The sequence below is a fragment of the Danio rerio genome, chromosome 15 (genome assembly GCF_049306965.1).
Source record: "Danio rerio strain Tuebingen ecotype United States chromosome 15, GRCz12tu, whole genome shotgun sequence".
Taxonomy (NCBI): Eukaryota; Metazoa; Chordata; class Actinopteri; order Cypriniformes; family Danionidae; genus Danio; species Danio rerio.
The window spans coordinates 39,687,669-39,712,439 of record NC_133190.1 but is presented as its reverse complement, the minus strand read 5'-3'; the positions used below and the strand labels follow the sequence as shown (position 1 = coordinate 39,712,439).

The following is a 24,771-nucleotide window of genomic DNA, read 5'->3' as shown; positions in this document are numbered from 1 at the left end:
ATATATATATATATATATATATATATATATATATATATATCGCAACGTTAGAATTTTCTAATATCATGCAGACCTAATTGGTGTTGTAAATTACAATGCAAAAAGCCTGGTAATGAAGTGCCTGTAGTCTTTGTTATGTTACAGACTTAAGTCTACAATACATATATTATTTCTTAAAATAAATGACTTTATTAAAATGTCTATTAAAGTCACTTTTATAACTTTTTATGTTAAAAATTCAACTTTGATGTTTAACAGAGCAAAGGTCAAGGTCCCATAATGTCATTCATAATCACAAATAAACGTAAAACAAATCACAAAATACTAAAAATGGTCATTGACAAATATTTTCAGGATCAACACATAATAAGAAGATAATTCTTTTCTATTATATCAATCACAATGCTGTTTCTGTCATACAGTATCATTCAAAAAATATTTCTTGGCCATGAAGCTATTAGTATAATCCAAGAACCATTATTTATTGCATTGCGACTTCGCATTAAAGTACATTTGAAATACAATAATAATATCATTTCAGTTAACCTTATTATTTATTTATTATTTTGTGCATTATGCTCATGAAAACATTTTAACTTTGGCCCACAAATATGACCCAGACATGTTCTTGACACTTTTTTCTTTTCTGTTCTCCTGCAGATTCAGGATGAGCTCTCTGCTTGTCAAGTGCGTTTTACAAAAAGCTTTTTTCAAGCCACGTCCAAACTCAAAAGCAACATACAGAAATTCATCTAGTGTGATCCGCAGTGGCATCGCAGGACCCGGCTATTGTCTCTAATCTCTGGTGGAAGAGGGGTAACCAGGCCTGACATGCAGCGAGGCAGCCGACAGTAATCTAATTAGAGATTCCAGGAGATAGCACTGTCTGCCTCTCCGGAGACTTGGCTCTGCTGCCTTGATGCAAATTGCTGGCGAAGACCTTATTTTTGGTGTCTCCCAGTACAAAGGCTCAAGCCGTCTACCACGCTCTTAGTCTTATTTAAGCAAATTTAAGCTGGTGCGCCGTGCATACGAAATAAAACGCCCAGCGAAGCGTCACATGCCCATGCCGTACATTAGTTCTCGATTTAATTCGTTCAGGCTCGAAATCTATATCTTCGTTATGGAACGAATGTATTCATTAAGTGGACCATCTCCTGATTAAATGATATTGATTGGGTGGTGTATAATTAAGATAAGCGCAGGGTTGCAGGGTGTTTTGAAATGCCATTCTTGCATAGAGCTGACTCAAACCGGATTACAGTTCATCGTGACTAATCTTAGATAAAAGGCACCGACTCTGAGGTGGACAAAACTTACAACTTACTGTCAGTGTAATATCATCCATCCTTCAGTGATTAAAGTGATGGTGCCAAATAGAGCTCGGCCCAGAGCCAAATGTAGAGCTCATGCTACTTTCCTCACTTTACTTTCTGTCGGAGGCTTCTCACCCCTTCATTTTCACTCTCCAGACTCAACATTCTGCCAAACACTGATCTACCAGTCAAAACTATGGATACAGTTGACTGAATTTGTTTATAACAAGACAAATTTGATTTATAGGTTTAAGCTTGACTGCAAAAAAAGAGATTATTTTTATTATTTTTTACATTTTTTAAGTTATTATTATTGTTTTAATGAATGACCAAACTCATTACTGATTTCAGTTCGATGCTGTAAAACATATCAATTTAGCATCTGTTTGATTGCTACTTGATTTCCATAATTCGTTGTCTATCATTTGTGAACATGGATCACGAAACTAGTCATAATTTGCATTTTTTGAGATTTATACATGTAAAAAAGCGCAATAAATGAGCTTTTCATTGACATATAGCTTGTTAGGATAAGAAAAAATTCAACCTAGATCAGAGGCGGGCAATTAATTTTTTCAAGGGGCCACATTAGACTCTGTGGTGGTTTTAGAGGACCAGACCAATGCATTTTATTTGTTTTTATTTGTTTTTAAATAATAATAATAAAAAAACATTCCGTGAAACGATTCAATAAGCATTCATAAAACTCTAAAGTTTAAAAAAAGAATCAATTTTACACAAAGTATTTTAAAGACCAGCATCACAATATCAACTTCATGTAAATGCCAGGGGGTTGTTCGTTTGATTGTTTAACCTTAATTTGTTTTATTTATTTATTCATTTCTTTATTCATTTATTCATTCATAATTTTTATGTGCAGTGAGAGAATTCTAGCCTGTGTTGGGCTGAACAAGTGCACTGAAGTCAGGTTGAATCTGAGGTGGATATGTGATGTAATGATCATCACTGATAGAGGATCTATATCTGGATTTGTTAAATCATTAATCTAGCGTAATTAGTCTCCCTTCATTACTGTGTATTCTATACAAAGTGTGAAGCTGCCTGGTTGGTTCCTGTCACATGACTCGTGGTTCGCTCACATCACTCTAAATTGTTTTGATTTTTTTCAACTTGCGGTGCCTGGAAAACTTGAGCGTGACATACCGCATGTATATCCCTTCGTATTTGCGTGCTCCATTTGAAATAACGAAACTGAGCATGCAAAAGACACTATAATGTGTGAAAGACTCCTTTTGTTAACTCGCAAAATCAGACCTGTGCATTGCAAGGCCCTGTTTGCGGTTGAATTTAAATTATATAAATATTTCTTCCAGACCGATCAAAGACGTCCAGGGGGGCCCAAAATGCCCAGATCTGGCCTAGATAGAACTATTTGAATATCTGGAACTTGAGGGTTTAAAACATTTAAGTTGTCTAAATTGAGTACTTAGCACTGCACATTACTAGGTTTTGATATATTTACAGTAGAAAATGTACAAACTTTCTTCATGGAAGATGATCTTAATATTCTAAAGATCTTTGCTATTAAAAAAATCTATAATTTATATTCATTTCACGTATCTTTGGCTATTCCCACAAATACACCCATGCAACATAAGCCTGGTTTTGCGGTCCAAGGTCACATTTGAAATTAATGACTACAACCGAAGGTGGAATGATGGCAAATCAATGAAAGGTTGTTTTCTGTAGAATTATTCAACATTAAGACCCATACCTTGCTCTTCAAGAGTCACCAGCGCTGTTCCTGTTCCAAAGCGGTTCCAAGCAGTGCAGTTGTATCGAAGCTGGAAATCTTGGGCCAGAGTCTCAGAGAGGATTAGCGAGGAGAGGACCCCTTGGTCACTGTTTACTGTCTGGACTGAAAAACGACCAGAAGAGCCAGATGACAACATCATGTCCCCAAATGTCCATACCTGTGGAGGAAGACAACACAAGGTGTCAGTTTTATTCCCGCACTTTAACTAAACATGAAATGGAAATGGCAAGCTATTTTATTGATTACATCATGAAAATGTAAGAGGGATTGATGTCACACGGACGGTTCAGAATTGCAAAAGACAAATGTTTATTTCTTATTTATAACATTCCCCCTTTAAATCATTCAAAATACAACCAGGAATATGTCAGTTTTGATTCCAGGTTGACTCGAAACCTTTTTAGAAATGCGAGTCTAGCTGCAGCACATCTTGAAATAGCATTTTGAGCGTAACAGAATTAATGACATGTAAAGACGTTTCACCCCAGCAGTCGACGTTCAGTGTCTTAAAAACACTGTCAGATATTAGAATTTGTCTTGTTCTCTTTTTACGCTGTCATGTTGAGTTGCTTTTGCCTCGGCTTGTGGAAAAGAGCTTTGTGGAAAACTGCGCGGAGAAGACAAGCAGCTCCTGTGTAGCAGCAGGTCAGTCTGAGATCTCAAAGCTACTCGAGAACAAGCTATTGATGCCTTATTTCACCTTTCTGGCAAAAAAAGGTCAAATAGCATGTCTAAGTACTCCCTCAACTGGCCTGAGGTGAAGAAATAACAACCAACAACACTGTGACCTAACTATTCAATTCAATTCATCTTTATTTCCATAGCACTTTTACAATGCAGATTGTGTCAGAGCAGCTTAACATAGAAGTTCTGGTAAATTGCAATTGAAACTGTGTCAGTCCAGTTTTCAGAGTTAATTTAGTTCAGTTCAGTGTGGTTTAATTTTCACTGCTGGAAGTCCAAACAATGAAGAGCAAATCCATCGATGCGCAGCTATGCGCAACAAGATTCAAGCTACTTCACCAGATGTGACACAAGAGAAAAATGTATATAACAAAGCCATTCAGAAGTGTAGAATAATGCACTGCACTCCCAAGGTAAGGTTTATAATCTAATGAATACATATTATACCTCTTTAGCTATTAAAAGTACTTGCTGAGCGACTGACATTTGTTCGCTTGCACTGAGTCGCAGTTCTAACATTTCTTTATAAACTATTTGTTTGCCAGTTATTTTATTTTTAAGATCTGAGGCAAACTATTTGCTTTTAGTATGGTTGAAATTTCAAGTAAAATGGCAGTCAAACTCACATTAGTAGAACAATACAAAATAAAGTAAATTCAGCACTTGAGCTGATCATTGTCATAGTAGTTTGTGCTGCTGTTCAGCCGCGGCATCGCAGATATAGAAATCAGGGTTTAACACTAAGGACTTTTTCTACTGACCCCACCAAAAAAAAAAAAAAAAAAGTTATTAGATATTTTTTTGCCAGATATTTTAAATAATGTGTCAAAAGCCAAACATAATTATTTACATGCACTATTTATTCAGCATTACTTAACTTTAAATACAACTGGCAAAAAAAAAATATATATATATATATATATATATATATATATATATATATATATATATATATATATATATATATATATATATACGGGAAACTTAAATTTTGACACCCACAGACATTTAACAAGTATAAATCACAGAGGTCAGACATTCTCATAGCCTCATTTCAGTTTTGTAAAAAAAAAAAAAATATTAAATTAATTTATTTTAAAAAACATTTGCTAGAATTATAGAGAATTATAAATTAAAAAGAGAAATAATGGATGACTTGAAACAGATCTTGAAGCAGATCAGCTTTGATCTCTCTTTCGAGGTGTTAGTGCAAAGGTAAACAAAATAACAGACCTAATACAAAATATAAGATTAAAATATGAAATTTTCCAGTCAATTTTCCTAACGGATAAACAGCACTTGGGATATTTCAGTATGCTTTCACTTCGTATTCGACATGAAACACACATTTGCCAGTAGGAATGAAACCCCGCCCTGCTCATAAATCCCTCTTTATATAGCTGTATATGGCTATTACATAACCATAATACACTGTTGTATAGCCCGGGTTTGTTGGATTGCATTGCATTCTCACTACAATCGATCAGCTTCACAGGTCAGGCGATCTTTGGACTGATTAATTTGGCGCAGATCAGAGCTCAATTGTGGGATTCACATATGCCAACCAAACCGCGCTAACTGGCAAATGAGACAGGTTCTGAAACACATCTAGATGTGAAAGCACCCTATTTGCACACAATTGATAAACAGTCATAGCCAAATTACATTAAACCCCATCGGGCCAGTAACGATCCTGTCCACTGAACTGAGCGTCTCGCAAACTGGCCCCAGGCCATCGGGCAATCCTTATCGTCAAGCCCTGCAATCTGTTTCTAAAATCGAAATTTCTACATGACACTTCATAGAATCTCAGCGTGTAGTTAGGACATAGTGTAACACTGCGAATCCCTACCTGTCACAGTTTCTAGGATCAAGTTTTATTTATTTATTTATTTCTGATTCCTTCCTTCACATCATTGCTCTTAGTTACCCTTGCCTCCATGTGTCTCGGTGCATCTCTACATTTCCCCTTCCCATCGCTGACTCTCCAACTTAGACCCTAATTATCCACTGAAAGGCCTTCCCACGTACGACTGGGTCACGGCAGGTCAGTGGTGCTGTGCGCTAATTGCTCGCTGTTGGAAGAGAGCCTAGGGGGCCAGAGGTCTTCTCTGCAGACCCTGGCATTAGTGCAGTTCGCTTCTGCACGCTTGAGGGTGGAAGAGGTGCGATATAGGTTCAGCCCTCTCATCGAGCCATCTCTAATAGGGAAACGGGGCAGTGTAACTCTATGTGTGTGTGTTTATGTGGGTGTCAGATATGGAAAGCTGGGAACAGGAGCACGGAAAGAGGCGATGTTGAAGGGAGCTTGAGCGTGTGATGTGCACACACAGAAAGCACCTGCTCTAGGGAAAGCCTCACAAACAAGCTTGTCAGGAATAACAGCGAGCGTCAGATAGCTAGCAAACACGCACACATATACTGGAATAGGAGAAAGTATACTTACAATCTTGTCAGGAGGAGGGCTGCTGCCCACTAGACACTCCAGCTTGCCCTTGGAATGCTTGATGGCCTGCTGTGTGGCCTCAGCTGTGATGATGGGAGGGCCTGAAGTGTTTGTGGTTGAGAGAGAGAGGAACAGAGATGAAGAGAAATCATACTGACTAAATGTGCTAATGATAGCAAAGAAGGCAATGCATGAGTCATCTGTATGCATATGAAGCTAATCGGTTAAGGAGGCAATTCATGAATTAGTAATACAAAAAATACTAGGGATAGTTCATCCCAAAATGTAAATTCTGCCATCATTTACTCACCATTTCTTTCTTCTGTTGAAGACAAAAGAATTTATTTTGGAAAATGCTGGTAGCGGGCACCTATTGGCTTCCATAGTATTTGTTTTTCATCTATGGAAGTCAGTGAGTGCTTTAAAATATATTCAACAGAAGAAATAAATGCATAAAGGTTTAAAACCTTGTGAGGAGAGTAAATGATAATGCAATTTATGGGTGAAGTAACCCTTTAGATTGCTTTTTTCCAATCCAAACCCTACTTATTTACCTCAAAACCCGATTTCCATGGTTTGGGAATGAACCATATCATGGGGAAAAGAAAATTGGACAAGAAGTCAAGTTAAATGGCGACATTCCTTACCATTAACAGTTAAAGTTACGTCTCTCTCAGCCACACCAATCCGAGGCACAATGGCTTTGCATGTGTATGTCCCAGTGTCATCTTGTGTAACTGCCTTCAGCTGCAGAGTGTTACTATTGCTGAGCACCTGTTGAATAGAACAGACAAGAAGAGACTGGTCAGACACCTTTGATATAAACATCAGGTAAAAACCTACCATGAACCACATCAATAATTTATACCAACATATTAGAACATAAATAGCAAGCATTTTTTTCTTTGAAAAAAAGTCTAATAGATGTCTAATAGACATCTAAACATCGATGTCTTAGCTAAAACGTGGCTACATTTGGGTTGCATTGGTAACTAGTCAACATTTGAAGTGGATAAAAAAAAGTTTTTTAAATTTTTTTCAAGACAAGAATTCCAGCAAACAATTTTATGTTTAAGAGACATCTAAACGTTGACAGCTTGGCTAAAACAAGGCTAAACATGGGCTGTTAGTGAATATATAATAGACATCTAAGAATAGACCAAAACTAGACCTATAATCAAATAGACAGATTAGATGGACTTTATATGTGTAGTCATTCATTTCTGTTTCTTTGATGACTAGTCTAGTTGTTGCCTATTCCTAGAAGTCTCTTAGATGTTCACTGACAGCCCAAATTTAGCCTTGTTTTAGCCAAGACGACTAAGTTTAGATGTTTATTTGACAATTTATTAGACATCTTAAAAAAAAAAAAAAAAAAAAGGCACCCTGAGATGGGATGGGTGTTGTTTAGTAGTTTTAGGATGGTTTTAATCCACTTCAAATGTTGACTACTGTAGTTTTGGTCTATTAGATTTTCACTGACAACCCAAATTAAGCCATTTTTTAGCCAAGTTGATTGTTTTCAGACGTCCATTAGACATAACACAAAATTGCTTGATGGGTATGCACTATTATCAAATATCTGTCAATGCCTGTCAATATGTTTGTAATATTATTATTATTTTTATCTTATATTTCTAGCAAGTTGTGGAATGAAAATCAATATTTCCACAGGAAGAAGATTGTGTTGACAAATCAAGCTGTGGCCCTCAGAGATGGCTGTGACCATTAGCACCAGTCATCTGTTTCCTTGCTTGTAGCTTACACAAGAGAAAGACCAATGCCACCAATACCAAGGGGAAAGCATTGACTCCGCCTGTAATTTTGTCTGCAGCAATCTTAATTACTGTCTAAAGCGCTCCAGCCTGGGTCCTCTGAGTCAACCCACTTCTCTAATTAAACCTACGACAATGGCAGTGCAAAGAATTTTCCGGAGTGTGAGCAGATACTTGTGCTCCTTTGCCTCTGGTGCACTGGTACACACGCCGCGGTCACTTGTTAGAAGCCATTGATCATTAAGAGCACCCTCTTCCTCTTCCCATTCTTCTCCTCTCGATGCCGGCAAACTGTGATTAATCCGTTTAACACTCGCCTCGATTTTTCATTCGCCAGCACTCATCGAATTAGCCAATTAATCCATATCTTGTGGCGATGAAGTAAACGCTCTACTTGTGGATCAGATCGGCCCATACTCAGAAAGGGCAGAGATGTAGTCATGGCGAAATTAACTGATTGCCTCATCGGAACCTTCTGGCTTTTCAGCCTTCCCTCTCTCTGTTTTGCTTCCTCTCTCACTTTTTGTTTGCTTTCTCAGGCTCTTTATGAAATCTGATTAAGCAGCTTCAGTGAAACACTTACAGCAGAATAGGCTGATGCATTTCACACATCTACTGGAGCTAAACTTTCATTTTAGACTGGCAATCACTTGATCCATTTGCCAAAGTCCTGTAAATGTGCCGAAATGCCATCCATTAACCATCCGACTCTGAGCAGAAAATTACGTTATTTTTCCTTTACAGACAAGGGTTAAGGGGATGGTTCATCCCAAAATGAAAATTTACTCACTATTTACTCTCCCTCGAGTGGTTCCAACCCTTTATGCATTTCTTTCTTCTGTTAAAACACCAAAGAAGTATTTTAAAGGAAGATGAAAACCATTGACTGACCATAGTAGGAAAAACAATGGAAGTCTATGGTTGCAGTTTTCAACCTTCTTCAAAATGTCTCCTTTGGTGTTTAAAGGAAGAAAGAAAATCGTAAAGATTTGAAATGTTGAAAGGGTTGGTAAATGATCACAGAATTTGATTTTTTTTTTTGTGAATTATCCCTTTAAAATTAGGGAAATCCTTTGTTTATTTTGATGCCATTGACAAAACATCAATTAATGAATAAAACTGCTAATGAAACTAGGTTGACAGTGGACTCCATGGCTTATTACAACCAAGTAGAAATCTGAAACTCAAAAACATTCAAGCAGGACTGCAGTGGCAGTTGCGGAACAGATGGTGTGCCATTTTTAGGAAGAAAATGAGAAGAGGTCATCGTACCACATTGGAGCCTTGCTTGGTCCAGGCTAGAGTAAGGGGAGGGTTGCCAGTCCATGAGCAAGTGAAAGCAGCATCCATCCCAATGTCCACTATCTGCGGTTTTGGTTCTGTGAGCAATCTCGGACCAACTGCAAACGAAAGATAAAGATTATCATTGTGTTCTAGAACATTTTGTTAAAGTGTGGCTTTGCGTGCACAAAACAAAAATGAAGCCCATTACAATGTGCTCTTATTCAGCATTATTAAATGAAATAGGCTGGAATGCAAGTTGAAACCGAAGGTCATTCCATGGAGTTATTGTGGGAGCTAGTTTTAGAAGGAAATATATGTTATTGTGTATTGTTTACTTCAGATTTCTATATGAAAATGTATTATGCAATGCCATGGGTAAAATATGTAGGATGCTAATTATACCTGCTGTTGTACTGAATGAAAATATTGTATAATATGTATTTTATTGTGAATTCTAAAGCCTAAATTATCTAAAAAAAGAAAAATGGTGAGTTACAAACAATTAGTTCACTCTAAACTAAAAAAGACAACAACGCTGGGTTATTTCAAACCAAATTTGGATACAATATGCACAAAACATGCTATTGGGTTATTTTTTTTTATTACATTTATAGCCCAAATTCAACCCAGTTTTTGTCAATTTTTGCCAAATTTCAGTTGAAATAACGCATTGTTTTTAGGGATTTAATGCTATTAACAATAAAATGACAAAAACAAGTCAATCATTTAATTTAATTTCAAGGACAAATGGCCAAAACGCAGATTTAAGTTTAATGTTATGACCAAAACTAATAAGTACTTACATTGTACATCCACCAAGGTGCTGACATTAGTACTTCCCACTGAGTTGGACACCTCGCAGGACACTGGGTCTGTGAAGTAAGAGTGGTCTGCGGTCACCTCCAGGCTGTCACCGTTAGCTTCAGAGATAGGAACCCCACCTTTGGACCATCTTTTCAAAAGAAGAAAATGCATTCGATTCACAAGGTATGATGCTGCTGCTTACAATCACAACTATTATTATCACCAAACATGTGCACAAAGCGCTGGATCTGTAATTTATATCCAATTTGGGATTTGCCCTCAAATTTAAATCTGACCGGGTGGATAATCTGGGATTATGTATTGAATCTGTTGTGATATTAAATGTGCTTACCTGTAACCTGTGATCTCAGGGTTGGCAGACGCGGAGCAGATGAACAACACTTTTGCTCCCTCCATCACCGTCTGAGGCTGAACAGACAGAGTCACAGACGGAGGATCTGGAAGAAAACATGCAGGATTAGATTCAATGCAGCAATAGAGGCTTTATAAATCCTTCCCAATGACTTTACTGCCAAGCTCCAGGTGTGTAAATCTAAGTCACAATCCTTTTTTTAAAAAGCCTTCCCCTGTCCAATTACACGTCTTTTTTAGCACAAAAAACTGAGTATATATAGCCAGTTGCACAGTTCCTTGCAAACATATTAAACCTTTTATTGAATCACTAATCTTGCACTGAAACATCAGCCTCCGTGATATATTTAATGTCAAATATAACATTATATAAATAAAATCAACATTTGATGTGGATCAAAATGGGATAGTGGAACTCCAAAATAGGCCAATGCCATTTTAAATTTGACACAAATAGTATTAGGCTTTTTAAATAACATAAAAAATCTACTCACGCTGAACATTGATGGTAACTGAAGTTTGGCGACCTGCCGGGGCAGCAGGGTTTAAGACCCTGCACGTGTAGGTACGTCCAGAATCGCTGTCCTCAGGCACCATGGGCAGCATACTAACAGCTGTTTCTCTCTTTCCATCCTCCATCAGACTCTGAAAAGACAGCGATACGGTGTTAAACCAGTTAAAAATTGAGACCGTATCAGTGCTGATGGAACAAATCGCTGTAGCTTTCTAAAAATAGCAACCCTCAATGAAATGTTCTGAAAATAATCTCATAGACAGCTTCTAAAGTACACGTAAACCGGGAGTAGCTGAGAGTTTTGTTTCAGTATGTTGCCGTTCTTCCATCTCAGTCTGAAAATTGAGTATTGGGTGTGGCTTTTTTTGGCGTATCATTCCTTAGTAGTAAACTAATGGTAAGGGGGCATGGTTAAGAATATTGTGGCTGAAGCCATCAAACCAAAGTTCATTTCATGGAAAGCCAGTTCACTCTGTGGCCACCCAGCAGCTACACAACATAAGATATTAATATTAGGTCAGATTTAGGTCATGACGTCAGGGGACAAAAATTGAATGTCTAGCCAGCATTTAAAGACAACATTATTTTGATGTCCAATAATGATGTCAACTTATGTTGATATCTCATTTGTAAGTCGCTTTGGATAAAAGCGTCTGCTAAATGACTAAATGTAAATGTAAATGTAAATATTTGGTTGACTTTAGGTTGTGTTAGAAAGTGACCAAAATGCAATGTCTGATAGATGTCTTAGTAGCAATGTCCACACAATGTCAAGATGTAACATGATTAGACGTTAATATTTGGTTGATTTTAGGTTGGATATTGATGTTGCGTTCTGACGTCAATCCGATTTTCATTTCCAAACAAAATCCAACGTCCCCACGTTGTTGGGGTACAACTTCAATATGACATCATGTTAACGGCAGTACATGCATTTCTATCTAAATCAATGGGGAAATCCTGAAATCTTGAAAGCTGCTCGCTGAACTCTTAGTTAAATTATATACTTTTAATCAACAACAAAATCTGAATGGATCTGCCACAATATTCTTGTTGCTTAAACAATAATTACGTTTAAAACTCGTAATCGTCAGTTTGATCCTACTGTGGAAAGGCAATACTGACAGCAATCTCCTTTATGGCTTTCACTAAACCACAGGGCTTGCCTGAAGGAAGCTACATTCCCGTTCAATTTTTTATGCTCTTCACTCACTAATTTCCCATCATCTTGTTCACTCAGATGTACGTCATTGATTCCGTCATGCAATCGTCCACTATTGGCAGAACAGTTGAATGTGTTTAAATAGACTGCCCTAATCCCTCCTAATACACTGTTGTGATGTAAAAATTGCGTTAAATACTAGGACATAAAGGTGCTGGAGTGGACATATGAAGCCGACTCACTCCCTTGGTCTAAACCGAGGGGTTGAGGGTATGTTCATGGTGTTGGGGATTAAGCCAAGGGAACAAGTAAAGGGAAGTGTTTCTCTAAAAGTGGACTGGAACGTAGCCCCGAACAAGCGAATATATACAGCCTCCTCCCCCACAAAACCGCATGGAATTAAAAACTGGAGATATATACAGAACTTCCTTCGCTGTGAGCGCACTTTTCTCTATTCACAGTATTGAATAGTATAGTATAGTATGGTAGTAATATGAATAGTAGTAGTAGTAGTGAACCGTCTTTGTCTGTCTATAGCCTTTGGCCAAACTGACATCAACAGTGAAGGACCGTAAATCCAAACACAGAAGCTAATGGTCAGACTTTGATTGGAGATTACCAAAACAAGCATCATTTCTTTCAGTATATTAACTTGCACAGATTAATTGTTCACCTAAACAATATGAATATGCCCTACCAAATGATTTCACACAGACTTTAACATTAACTATCCATAATGTCATGTTACGCCTGATAACACTTCACATAAGCGAGGCAGTCGATGGATAGCAAGGCTAGTGAAATGTTATTTGGTCCTAATGGTCAGTGTACTTATGATATAAAACACAGCTGTTTCACTCATCTTGTTATCACTGTTAAAATCACACAGACATGATAATCCTAATCTAATTGTCCTATATTTCCTGATGCAGGTCCTAATTTAATAAGGAATTCCCATGATGCCCTTAATCCCATTTGAGCGCGAGTCTGTGCCAGCACTGTGGGCTGAGCATTGCAGAGAATTAAAGCTGCCATCGGTTTAGAGAGGCAGGTAAGCGTCTGCGCTTTACGAGACTGGTCTACTGTGAGCACGTTTACCCAAAGATCTGTCCATTGCCTCTTCCTGCTGCACATCATCCTTCAAATCTATTTATTGTGTGTAAGAAATCAATACACCTAAGTGGGCTGAGGTGTAGAGCTACCCACTGAATCTACAAGCCGGCCCTAATGGAGGAAAGGTGCAGTTTTAGATTTGGGGCGATTGGATTGGGGGAAAGACACGGAGCTGTACAGGGACTGGGGGATTATGGGAAGATGGTTCTCTGGAGAGCCTGGGGGTGAATCAATGGCAGGTCACATGCTTTAACCTCTGATACGCTGAAAGCTTCTTCTTTTTTACGCTAGATCGAGTCATGACGCTGCCTGTCATCAGTCTTACACTCACTGTCTTTTTCTTATTGCTCATCCGCAGGCCCACACAGAATCTGTGCCCGAAGAAATCCACAGATTTATTTAGCCAATCATTCAGTCTATTTATTTACGTCTGTGTAAATATATATTTATTTAGTTTATTGTATGAATTTCAGTAAGTCATTCATTTTCCGCGAACAACTATGTCATATGTTTTACACAGCAGATGCCCTTCCAGCTGCAACCCAGTTCTGGGAAGGAATTTCAGTTATTGAATATTATGCCAGTTTTCAGATGATTATGTACAACACAGTTTGTGAAGTAATGTTTTCTTTCTTTTAGTAGATATATAAGACACTTAAGGCCCATTCATGCTTAACATGATAACTATAAAGATGACGATAGAGTTGTAAAAATAATCTTAAACATAAAAACAACAGTTTAGACTAGAACAATTACAGTAAAGATGTAGAGGAATAATATTGGGATCACTTTCGGAACATTTTTTTTTATTCTTTTCTCAGCTAATAAACTATAAAAAATAAACTGATTCAAATTCAAAGCTGCATGCAACATTGTGGAGAAGCTCACTGCTTGATATTAAACCCTCTTTCAAAGTTTATTTAAAGATAATGATATGGATATTGTGGGGAAAGAATAATCAAAAATATGTGGAAGGTGTGCAAGCCAGGCTAGCAAATTGACGAGTAAAAATAAAAGTACATCCCTGCGTTGCATACTTTGAAAATGCCAGGGAAAGTTGTTGTATTTATTCAACTACACTGGCTGTGATTGCTAAATTCTTTTGATTAGATTAATGCAATGGGATATATGCACAGCTAGTGCTTTTCAGCCAATGATAAACTTCCGATGAAAGCTTAATGTGACTATTTTCAATTTGCTTTTACAGCATCGATGTTGTAATCGAATTACATTACATTCATTTGAATAGACTTACGCATTCATTTAGTTGTTTAAGCGTTAAACGATACACAGAGGTAAAATAAACTGTCGTATTTTAAAGACATGGTGGTTCAAAATGTAAATTAACGCAGTGCTTCTTGTCTGATCCGAGACCCACTTCATATCGTATATCTAATAAGAAGTGAAGATCACTTTTTTTTTTTTTTTAAAGAAATCAGATTTAAAACGTGGCAATTTTGTAATGGATAGTACCTCAGAAGTCCTTGGGCTGGCTGGCTGAAATTTAGAACTCTGTGTGCATATACCACATTTTAAATAACGATTCGGTCAGATGCGCTAGAAGCACGCTGAGGACATCTACTGGTTACAAGGGGGAAATAAAAAAAAGATTTTTATTGTTCGTTAGTGTGGATGCAAATATATTTATTGTTATATTTATTGTCATTGTTCTGTCAAAATCACCAGTGATCTGATCCTGGCAGATCGCTAGTAAACACACATACCGCATAGAACTACAAATCCGCCATTATATGGACTACAGGATCCAGGCATGCACTACACACACACACCGGTTCCTAATCCTGGCTGATTGCTACAAACACAGCTTAAGCTGTTCAGAACGGATGATATGGACTTTAAAAGCAGCACAGACACGCAGTAGTTGCTGAGTCTTGTTGCCTTGAATAGTGGACATTACGACGTGTTTGCCTTGCCTTACCTTGCTTTGACCCTCGCTTTGTTTTGTTTCTTTACGTTGCTTGCTGCCTGCATGTAATAACCATTCGCCTGCTTATTGACCAGGACTCTGGATTGCCCATATACATCTGTTTGCTCCTGTGTTGAATGTTGCTTACCTGACCAATCTCTGCATAATAAACCCTGCATTTGGATCCACACCTCCCTTGCCAGCGTCCACTTTACATTACACATGCTTTGTGTGAATGGGCCTTTACTTTGTTTATTAAACAAGTGGTTCAAACTGGATTCTCATTATAAATGTTAAATAAAAATTAAAGTTATTATTTAATTTCTATTTTATATATATATATATATATATATATATATATATATATATATATATATATATATATATATATATTTATATTTTTTACTATACTCTCAAAATCACTCTACATAAATCCGCAGATTTTTAAACAAATTCTGTGCAGAAGTAGCAAAAATAAAAAACAAAGTCTGCATATTTTGTCTGGCCCTGTTCATCGGTTCTCTCCTGCCTCTGTCTACCTTTTTCACATTCCTTTACTTTGTTCCTTGTGTCTTCATGTGGCTTTCCTTCTCTTTTTTTCCCCCTACCTTAAATCAAAAAAGCCTTTGAGTTTTCTACCTTGCTCTTAAACAAGCTTCTCCCGTGTTCATTTTTCCCTCATCTATTTTCCGAGTTTCATCTGTCTTTCTTTCTCTCTCTTCCCTCGATTCACTGCTGCCTCTTGCCCCTTTTAAACGTGTCGTTTAGTGTCGTTTAGCGTGGTCAGAGAGCATGACAAATGTGACACTTTCGCAGTTGCAGCCGGTTCACGCTCCACAGCACTTCCCATTGTATTTCGGCATTGTTGTGGCTGATTTCCCCTCTCTTCTCCCACCCTCTCCCTTTCTCATTCTCTCACTCCCTCTCTCTCCCTCCTTTGCTCTTTCTCTCTCAGCGGAAACTGTATCAAACGCTTATGCCTGTCTGAGCTTTGACATGCTCCAGTTATGCTCGAGTATTAGAGCAACAGCGAGAGTGAGAGAAAATAGAGGCACAAAAGGAGGCAGCTTGCGGTGGGGTGATGAGGATGAGATTGAATTCGAGAGTTTTTCTGAAGTTTAGGTGTGCACTGTGAGACGGAGCTAATGTGAAGGACAGGTAGAGGGGCAAGACAGGGATGCTAAGGTATAATCAGTCTTAGTCCCTCTTATGGCTGTCATGTTTACGTGGCCTCACCTTTGAGTAGATGGCATTTTGCATTATCTCTCCATCTCGGTACCAGGTAATCTCAGCAGCAGGTTTGGCACCGGATGCCCGGCATGTCAGGTTATGAGGGGTGTGAGCTTTCAGCCGGACCACCGGCCCTCCTTCCACTATAGGATCTGAAGGTGGCACTGAAAAAAAAAAAGAAGATTTTATTAAATCTGGGAGAAAAAAATACATAAAGGTCAAATCGTCTCTATTTTCACCTGCCTTTAAACATGCATCACATGAGGAAGTCCATCCAATTACCACCCAATTAGCGTGATATTTAAAAGTCCCCAATCTACCAACACTAAACTCAATAAAATTCTCCCTTCAGTTTCCCCATTATGTGACAGATGCAAGAGCTCAGAGGGAACGTATGCTCATACTTTTTGGTTTTTCCCTAAGATCTCTGAGTTTTGGAAAATCATTTTTTAAGTTCTATTCAAATGTTTTAGGAGAAAACATTAGTCCAGATATTGAACTAGCCCTGTTTGGATGCTCTGACCCTTTGTTAGCATGGTCACATAATCAGCAATTGTCTATTATGTTTGGTATGGTGGTGGCTAAAAGGGTGGTCTTGTATTGAAAGTCCACTTTTCATAAATGGCTGACTGATAGGGTTGCTGCTCTTAAGCTTGAAAGAATTCATTTAGCTAGAGCAGATGCTTCTAAAAAGTTGAAAGTGCATCAAAAGTCATTGAAAGAGTTGAAAGTAGGGAGGTTATGATTCATGGACTTTCTTTTCAATGTTTTGAGTTTGATCAAGTTAAACTTAATGGTGTATATTATTTACTCTATATGGTGCATGTTTGGATGAACTGGTATTTGTTTTTTTATTTTTTTATTTATTGATTCACTTATTTATTTTTTTTTGTATTTTTTCTTATCTTTATAAAAACGTATTATAAATTGTATAAATGTTACATATTCTTATGTTTTTTTTATTTTTTACATTTGTCAGCAAACATAATGTATATGCATTATTTTTATGCATTATGTATATGCATATGTTTCGGCTCAGTCTTCCTCAGTGTGCAAAACAATTCAATCCCTCTAGCCCAGGAGTGCCCAAACTTTTTTGTATAAAGGGCCAAAAACCAAATATCATTGATAGACATAGGCCGGAGATAAATATACCAAACTACTTTACATTAAAGTTGCCATATGTAAATTCCTAATTCCTATCATAATATTATAAATAAACAGAAAACATTACTTTGAATCAAATTAACTAATGCAGTATGACTTTTTGTAATGGTAACTTATTGTGATAAAAACACAGTGGAGTTCAATATGCTGAATACACTCGTCAAGCAGACGTTTTGCTTTGATTCCCTCACTCTGCATTGTCCCCTATGTGCCGTATGTACACTTGAAACTAAATCTGATTCATTGACAACATTTAAATTGAAACATTTAATTTCAGATGGCTTTTTTGTAGCTGAACAATAAAACAAACAAATAAAAGGTTACATAAAATCTCTAATCCATTCTCAGATGGGATGGCGGGCCAATTCAAAGGTTACCATGGGCCAACGTTGGCCAGCATTGCCCTAATTTGGGCATGTCTGTTCTAGCCTATTTCAAAACACTAATTACTTTGTTGATGTCATAATTCATTAGCCAATGTTCAGTTATTTAAAAACAGTTCATTTGTTTCCATTTAAATACTGGACACGTCATCAAGAATGTCACATCCACTTATACGATATTTTAATTTCCATAATCGAAAAAAGATGGATTATTTAAAATCACATACATCGCCTAGCTGAAACAAACCAGTCACCAATATTTACTCACAAGTGGCTCCATGAAGAAATTGTAATTAAGACCAATGTGAGAATATGAATAACACATTTCATGCTATTTTGCACAGTATAAAAGCATATGCCAGGTAGAAATTTAGTTTTCCATTGAATATTTCTACATATACTTTGTTGATGACCAGAATGCTTAAACAACTTTTAACATTTTGAAAGGGGTAGTTCACCCAAAAATGAAAAGTACTTCACTGTTTCTTCCTCATGTGCTTTTACATCTTTATGAGTTTATTTATTCTGCTGAACACAAAAGAAGATATTTTGACTTTCATTCTTACTCCCAGGGACATTTTTATCAAAGTTGATATTTATCCGCACCATATTGATGTTTAATAGCATATAGTTTTGATGAGGGGGGTTGTTAGTTCAACACTCAAACCTCAACCTGGAGGACCAGGATATACACAAACACATATACTACAGATAGTTTAGCCATGTCTTTACATGTCTTTTGACTGTGGGGGAAACCGGAGCATCTGGAGGAAACCCACGGCAACACGGGGAGAACATGCAAACTCCACACAGAAATGCCAACTGACCCAGCCGGGGCTCGAACAAGCAACCTTCTTGCTGTGAGATGGCAGCGCTGCCTACTGCTCCAAGTGTCGCCCCCATTGACTTCCATAGTAGGACAAAATATTATAATGGAAAATTATTAATGGGTGCAATTAACTATCATTCTTCAAAATAGCTTCAGATGAAGTAAATAAATTCAAATAGGCTTTGAAAAAATGAAGGATGAGTAAATGATGACAGCGATTACAACAGTGTTCAACAGACCAGCATACTATTCAGTTAAATTAGATAAAAAACATGAGGACTATGTACCGTATTTTCATTTAGAAATGCATACCTAGTGCGGGAGCATTTAATTCCGCCAGTCTGACCTACAGAGAACATGCTGGTAAATGGACAGGGAGATTGAGAGAGATTGTCTCTCGCTGAAAAGAGGTTAAGACAGTACTCGTGCCCTTTTAACATGGCTGAGATTTGCTATTATAAGTCTATTTACAGGCACTCCGCCGCAGGCCTGTTTCATCTGAATTACTGATTTGTTCATTTGTTTGCATGCCTGCGCGCAAGCCTTCGGCAAATAGTGTCTGCCACCTTTGATGAAGGTGTCCATCTCACAGTACGCACAGAAACATGTGGGGAAAAAAAACATGTAGGCACACTCTTCCGTCTGTCCTGTTCCTTTTCTCCAAACCAATTTCTGTTTTTGTATCAGAATTGTCAGAGGTCTTTTCGCTGGTCTTGCCCAAGCGCTAATGGAATCCGTGTGCAAGGTGATTCTAATTTCCATGCGGATTCCCTCGACTGCACTCCTGCCGTTGACTTCTTTGACTCTGTTGAATTGCTTTGGTCTCATCCGGCTGCATTGATTTCCCCACATGCCCCTACATGCACATACACATGAACGCACACACACACACACTCACTCCTCCTCGCCTGCATGCAAGAGCTGGCATATTCGCTCTGCTCCAGACTGGGAATTCAAACCGTGCGCCAAACATCGGCAGTGTGCACAAAAGCTATTGTTGTAGCCCTACTTTTTCTCCGGTGAGCCTGTGTGAGTGTGCCAACTTTGTTTAATTAGACGCAGAAATCTTTTTATTGTTCAGTAACAAACTTGGCCTTTCTCAACGCTTTAATGTCCCACATTTCTAGCCCTTGATATACTTTTGCTGCAAAGCCTAACTGTTTTTCATCTTCCAAAACACATGGCTGTGTCTGAATTGGGCCACCAGGTGTCAGCAACGCAACACTGAGCTGAAATCCCCAGTGATCATTCTTACTCCACTATCGCCCCCCACCCCTTTACCCCCTGTCGCTAAATGCCGGAGAATATGTAGATCAATCACATTGCGTTAATGTAAAAGCAGCCCTGCGGTTGATGAATTCCGTGAGTCACTGTAGAATGTGCTAACTGTGCAGACTTTGACTTTTAACTATTCACGCAAGTCATTTGTGACTGCTGCAATCACATTTCCTTGGCCCTTCACCATGTTAAGTGTCAGTAGGATACAGAGAGGAAGGGGAATAAAACATTGAGGGGGTGGGGGGGCATTTTCCTCAGTGTTTCTGATTTGGCTTTGCTTGGTTTGAAAAAAAAGGAGTCCTGTTGTGGCATGATTTAAAATTGCGAATAAATAATGAAGGCATGACTTATGATTGCATGGGGCTAGGATCTCTGAAGTGTTTTATGCCAAGCAGAGAATTTTGCAGTGTTACGCATTTGAGGCAGTATTTTAAATAGCGCTAATGAAATTGGGGGCTATGAGCAATTTCCCCCTGCTTTTAATCACTTGCAAGAGAGTGGTTTCTTCTCGCTCTCAATCACACTCAGTCACTCATATCACACAAACACATGCTCGCAGTTCTTACCCAGCACTGTCAGTTTGGCTCTGTGTGATCGCAGCCCAGCCTGTGTGGCTTGACACTCGTAGATCGCATCATCGCCTAGCTCAGCTGAATCGATCACCAAGCTGTGTTCGCCTGATAGTGGGTCTCCCATCAGAGAGTAACGTACCCAACCTGGTCCAAACAAACAACACTGTTAGAGATAGACACACACATTGCCATCACAGATAGGGCTAGTTTTGAGATTTAGCATCTTTGTGTCACATGGTCAACATGTGAGATCCCTCGCTTAGACAGCCATAACCGTCAAGGTTGCTACCTTTTAAAGCTGATGGGGAAATCATTTTGAATGTCATTGCTTGACACGAGCGGTGATTGATTCTCCACCTCAGCCTGAGCAGACGGTTGAGGTGATTAGACAAATTAGACGCTAGTTTGCATTAGCTGCGGTGTTTGTTTGCATTCCCATTTCTTCACTCAATAGTTGAGGAAGTGAGGCAGGGACATTACTCAAAGCCACATCCGCTGCAGAGGAGGGAGGCTGCCCTTTACCTGCCAATCTATGATTGGTTTTATCTCCCAGTTGTTAATTGGAAAGAAAAAGATGAAGATAAGGGAACACTAAGCCTTTGTAAATTGACTTCAATAAGCATTGTGTACCTCCTGGGGGAACAGCATCATTTCTGCCTTGCTACTTGCTCTAAATTTGGTTGACATATAGGAAACTGGGTTTCCAGCTAATTACAAACCAGTGCACCATTTAAAAGCACCTTGAAAATTAATTACGTTAACTTTTTTCTTTTTAACTCTTTAAATCTGACTCTGTGTTTAAAAGCACCATTCAATAAAAGGAGTTTTGTTTGTTAAAGACCATGTGAATCAGAATTCAGTATCTTTTATTTCAGTATCTTGATGTACTTCCTACTAAAACTGAACATTGAGTAGGGGGCGGGGCTGTCTTTTTGCACATCATTTCCTCACAGCAAAATAACGATAAGAGGGGCGTGGTTAAGAATATTGTGGCTGATGCTATCAAACTGACATCAACATAGAAGAACCACCACTCCAAGCCCATAGCAAATGGTCAGACTTTGATTGAAGATTACCAAAACTATTTTTTAGTATATTAACTTGCATTGGTTAATTGTTCATCTAAAGAATAACAATGTTTGCTAGCAAAATAAACATTATAAAAGTGGGTCACACTTTATTTTGATGGTTCATTGGTTGAATTTAAGTTACATTGCATCTTCATGCCAACCAATTCTCATTAGATTTTAAGTAGACTGTTCAGTTGGGGTTAGGGTTAGCGTAAGTTGACATGTACTTGCAAAGTTTCTTATAGTCAGTTAAATGTCTGTTGAAGGAGCAGTATCACCAGATATTAAGCAGACAGTCTACTAATACTCAATTGGACCCTCAAAATAAAGTGTTACATAAAAATTGTATAATTGTACAACTCTTACCAGGAAGGTCTCGTTCACCACCTAGCGCCAAGCCATCTTTGGTCCATTGTACCATGCCTCGGTATCCCACAATCACACAGGGCAAGGTTACTGATTGGCCAGCAACCACTACTTGGTCCTGGGGTTGCTGGGAGAAGTAGGCTGCTTGAGACACTATAGAAAGGAACACAACAAAGAAACACAGATTAATACTTTGGTTGTTTGACATTGGGTTGCAAATACTCAGCCAGCATTTTCTGTTTTTAAAAGATGTCTAATAGACGTCTAAACATAGTCGTCTTGGCTAAAAGCTAAATTTGGACAGTCAATCTAATAGACATTTTAGAATAGGCCAAAACTAGACTAGTCATCAAATAAACAAAAAATGAATAACTAAATGTATAAAGTCTGTCTAATCTAGTCTAGTTTGCCAAACTGTCTATGTTTTGATGTCTATAAACACAAAATTGTTTTCTGGGTATTTATAATAAGCATGCCATTGCGCCATACTTTTTATAGTAGTTCTTAAAAGCTACAATTTATAGTTTATCATATATTTTCTGATGACAAAAGTCAAAAGCATCCTAAAGGGCTTAAGACTTCATAGCAGTTTACAAATGCCAGGTTTTAGTCTATTAGCATGTCCTGCTTCCATCAAATGGGTTAAAAAGACATGCCCATAACATTTTTTTTTTCTTTAATTGCAGAAGTGGCACTTTTTTGCAACAATTGGTCTACATACAAGATTCCCCGGTGCTTAGAAATGGACCAGTAGCTTGTTGGATCACCCTGGTAAACTACAGCAATACTTTCCTCCTAAAGCCAAAGCCTATCTGTCATTTTTGCTCTAACCAGTCCAGCTTTCAGGTCAGTGATTTTGTACAGGGAGAGAGATGGGAAAGCACTGAACACATTAGCGCAATAGTATATTAGCGCTGAATCAGCAAGAACCATTCCAGCTCACATTCACCATCTCTCTGCAGCTGGTAATACTCTTCCAGTCACACAATGAAACACAATTTTCCTTGCAGTAGCCATGCACTAGGCTTTAGGAGCATATTACCCTTTTACACTGATCTAAAACCACTTTGCCTACCTAACAAACTCTTTTAAGTCAAGTTTCACGACTGGACACACACCGTGCTACATTTTTAACCAAGGCCAGTGAGAGGCACGTTGCTGATTGATGCAGAAAAGGCTAACGTTGCATCATCTTCTGGTTGGTAGAAAAAAAGCACAGTCCATATCACATTGTAGAACAGTTTTCTGCACTTGGCAAGAGGTTTAGGCGTCAGCTGGTCATGACTTATTTAACTCTTTCCTATGTCCATATGGCAACCTGCATAGAATGACATGGAAAGCGATGTCCCGTTGAGCCAGAGAATCTGCTACCATTTCCCAGGGTGGGGGAGATGGATTTTTTTGGGGTAAAATTGTATGTTAAACAATCAAAAGAGCTTTTAGCATCCCATGAGAGCCATCCGTTGCAGGCTAAGAAATGCACCTGCCCCCTCCCTACTTTCCTGTCTTTTGGTTGGGCTGCCATCTTTCTTTCTCTGGTTTTAAATACTATTTGCTCTCTCTTTCCTGCCTGATTTGCATAGAGGCTCTCCATTCTGCTGAGAAAAAAACTCAATAAATGCATCCAGACTAAACAACAAACAGCCTTCCCTCACACACACTATCCTAGTCACTTTTATGCACACACATAGAGCCTTCCTCCACACATTTCTGTGTTTCTCCATTGCAAGAGCTTGATGATTGGATCTGGTGCATCATGAGCCCTCTTGAAAGTAGAAAGATGGCAACCAGCCAGAAGTAACTAATCCATTCACACGAGATTTCAGAGAAAGAAGGGGGAAAAAGAGCCCAATTTGACGGAGGTTTTAGAAGGGGAGGGCTGTTACTGGTCCCTCTAAAAGAAAAGGACCGTCCCCCCATTTTTTCTGCCTTTCCTCTTCTTTCTTTGCCCTTTTATTTCTGTGTGGTTAAATAGGAGAATAGGGTGCCAGTGGTGGATAAAGAGGGATCTATTCAGCTGGTGCTAAACCTCTCTGAAACTTCTCTCTTTTGGCCAGGGGTGTTTAAACAGACAGGGTAGGGGGCCCCACCCCGGAGGGGGGGTAGCAAGACGGTGAAAGGAGGGCAACATACGGTGGCCAGAAACACACCATTGTCCTCTTGTCCCTTGGTTTTAATAGGCCTCTTCATTTCCAATCAATCCTGCTAAATGCAAGTTTAATAGCTTTTCAATAGCGGCTTTCCCCCCCCTGAGGGAGCCCGGGATTTTCTTTCTCCTCCATCCTCTCTCACTCTCTGTTGTTCTCACTCTCTCTCTCACTTCATCATTCTCACTGCATTTCTTTGAGCTGAAAAGGGGCTTCCGAGCTTGGCTGACAGAGTTTGGTCGAGACTCAATTATCCACTCCATCAAGGGGTGCAGCAAAGACCATCCACCCCCCTAACCTCCTACACAACCCCACACCAGTGTTCTCTCTCAGAAACATAAGCTTTCTTTCCCTTCGAGGCAAAGGCCAGTGCAGATTTCAGGTCTTTTCAAACTTGCTCTTTTCTCCCACTTGTGCTGACAGTCCTCTTTTCTTCTCTTGAGGATGGACACAGCCAGACAGGAGAAGAAATAGAGAGCTGAGGGAGGGAGACACTGCAAATAAAAGGGAAGTATGCCACCTCTGCTTCCTTGTCTTTAAATTGTACAGACCAGG

The 24,771-nt window shown here is 38.6% G+C and overlaps 2 protein-coding genes across 5 annotated transcripts in view; one reads left to right on the top strand and one right to left on the bottom strand.

Annotated features, from left to right (window-relative positions):
- The window catches only part of nphs1 (NPHS1 adhesion molecule, nephrin), a 483,647-nt gene that overhangs the window by 3,948 nt on the left and 454,928 nt on the right, over positions 1-24,771 (top strand). Inside the window, exons 2-5 of one of the 3 annotated variants that reach the window (XM_073923252.1) lie at positions 10,103-10,269; positions 10,458-10,629; positions 13,067-13,185; positions 22,756-22,840. The gene's annotated coding sequence lies outside the window, so the exon portion shown is untranslated. Of the gene's footprint in view, positions 1-3,064; positions 3,273-10,102; positions 10,270-10,457; positions 10,630-13,066; positions 13,186-22,755; positions 22,841-24,771 lie in introns of those variants that run through there. The other 2 variants (XM_073923250.1, XM_073923248.1) reach the window with 2 other exon arrangements.
- The window catches only part of kirrel3l (kirre like nephrin family adhesion molecule 3, like), an 85,874-nt gene that overhangs the window by 17,796 nt on the left and 43,307 nt on the right, over positions 1-24,771 (bottom strand). For both annotated transcript variants that reach the window (NM_001099344.2, XM_073923079.1), the window contains exons 2-11: positions 22,070-22,222; positions 20,628-20,777; positions 16,411-16,568; positions 10,953-11,103; positions 10,439-10,544; positions 10,086-10,234; positions 9,271-9,398; positions 6,871-6,997; positions 6,224-6,324; positions 3,052-3,250 (exon numbers count right to left, since the gene is read on the bottom strand). In NM_001099344.2, coding sequence (NP_001092814.2) covers positions 3,052-3,250; positions 6,224-6,324; positions 6,871-6,997; positions 9,271-9,398; positions 10,086-10,234; positions 10,439-10,544; positions 10,953-11,103; positions 16,411-16,568; positions 20,628-20,777; positions 22,070-22,222 — 1,422 coding nt within the window. The remainder of the gene's footprint in view (positions 1-3,051; positions 3,251-6,223; positions 6,325-6,870; positions 6,998-9,270; positions 9,399-10,085; positions 10,235-10,438; positions 10,545-10,952; positions 11,104-16,410; positions 16,569-20,627; positions 20,778-22,069; positions 22,223-24,771) is intronic.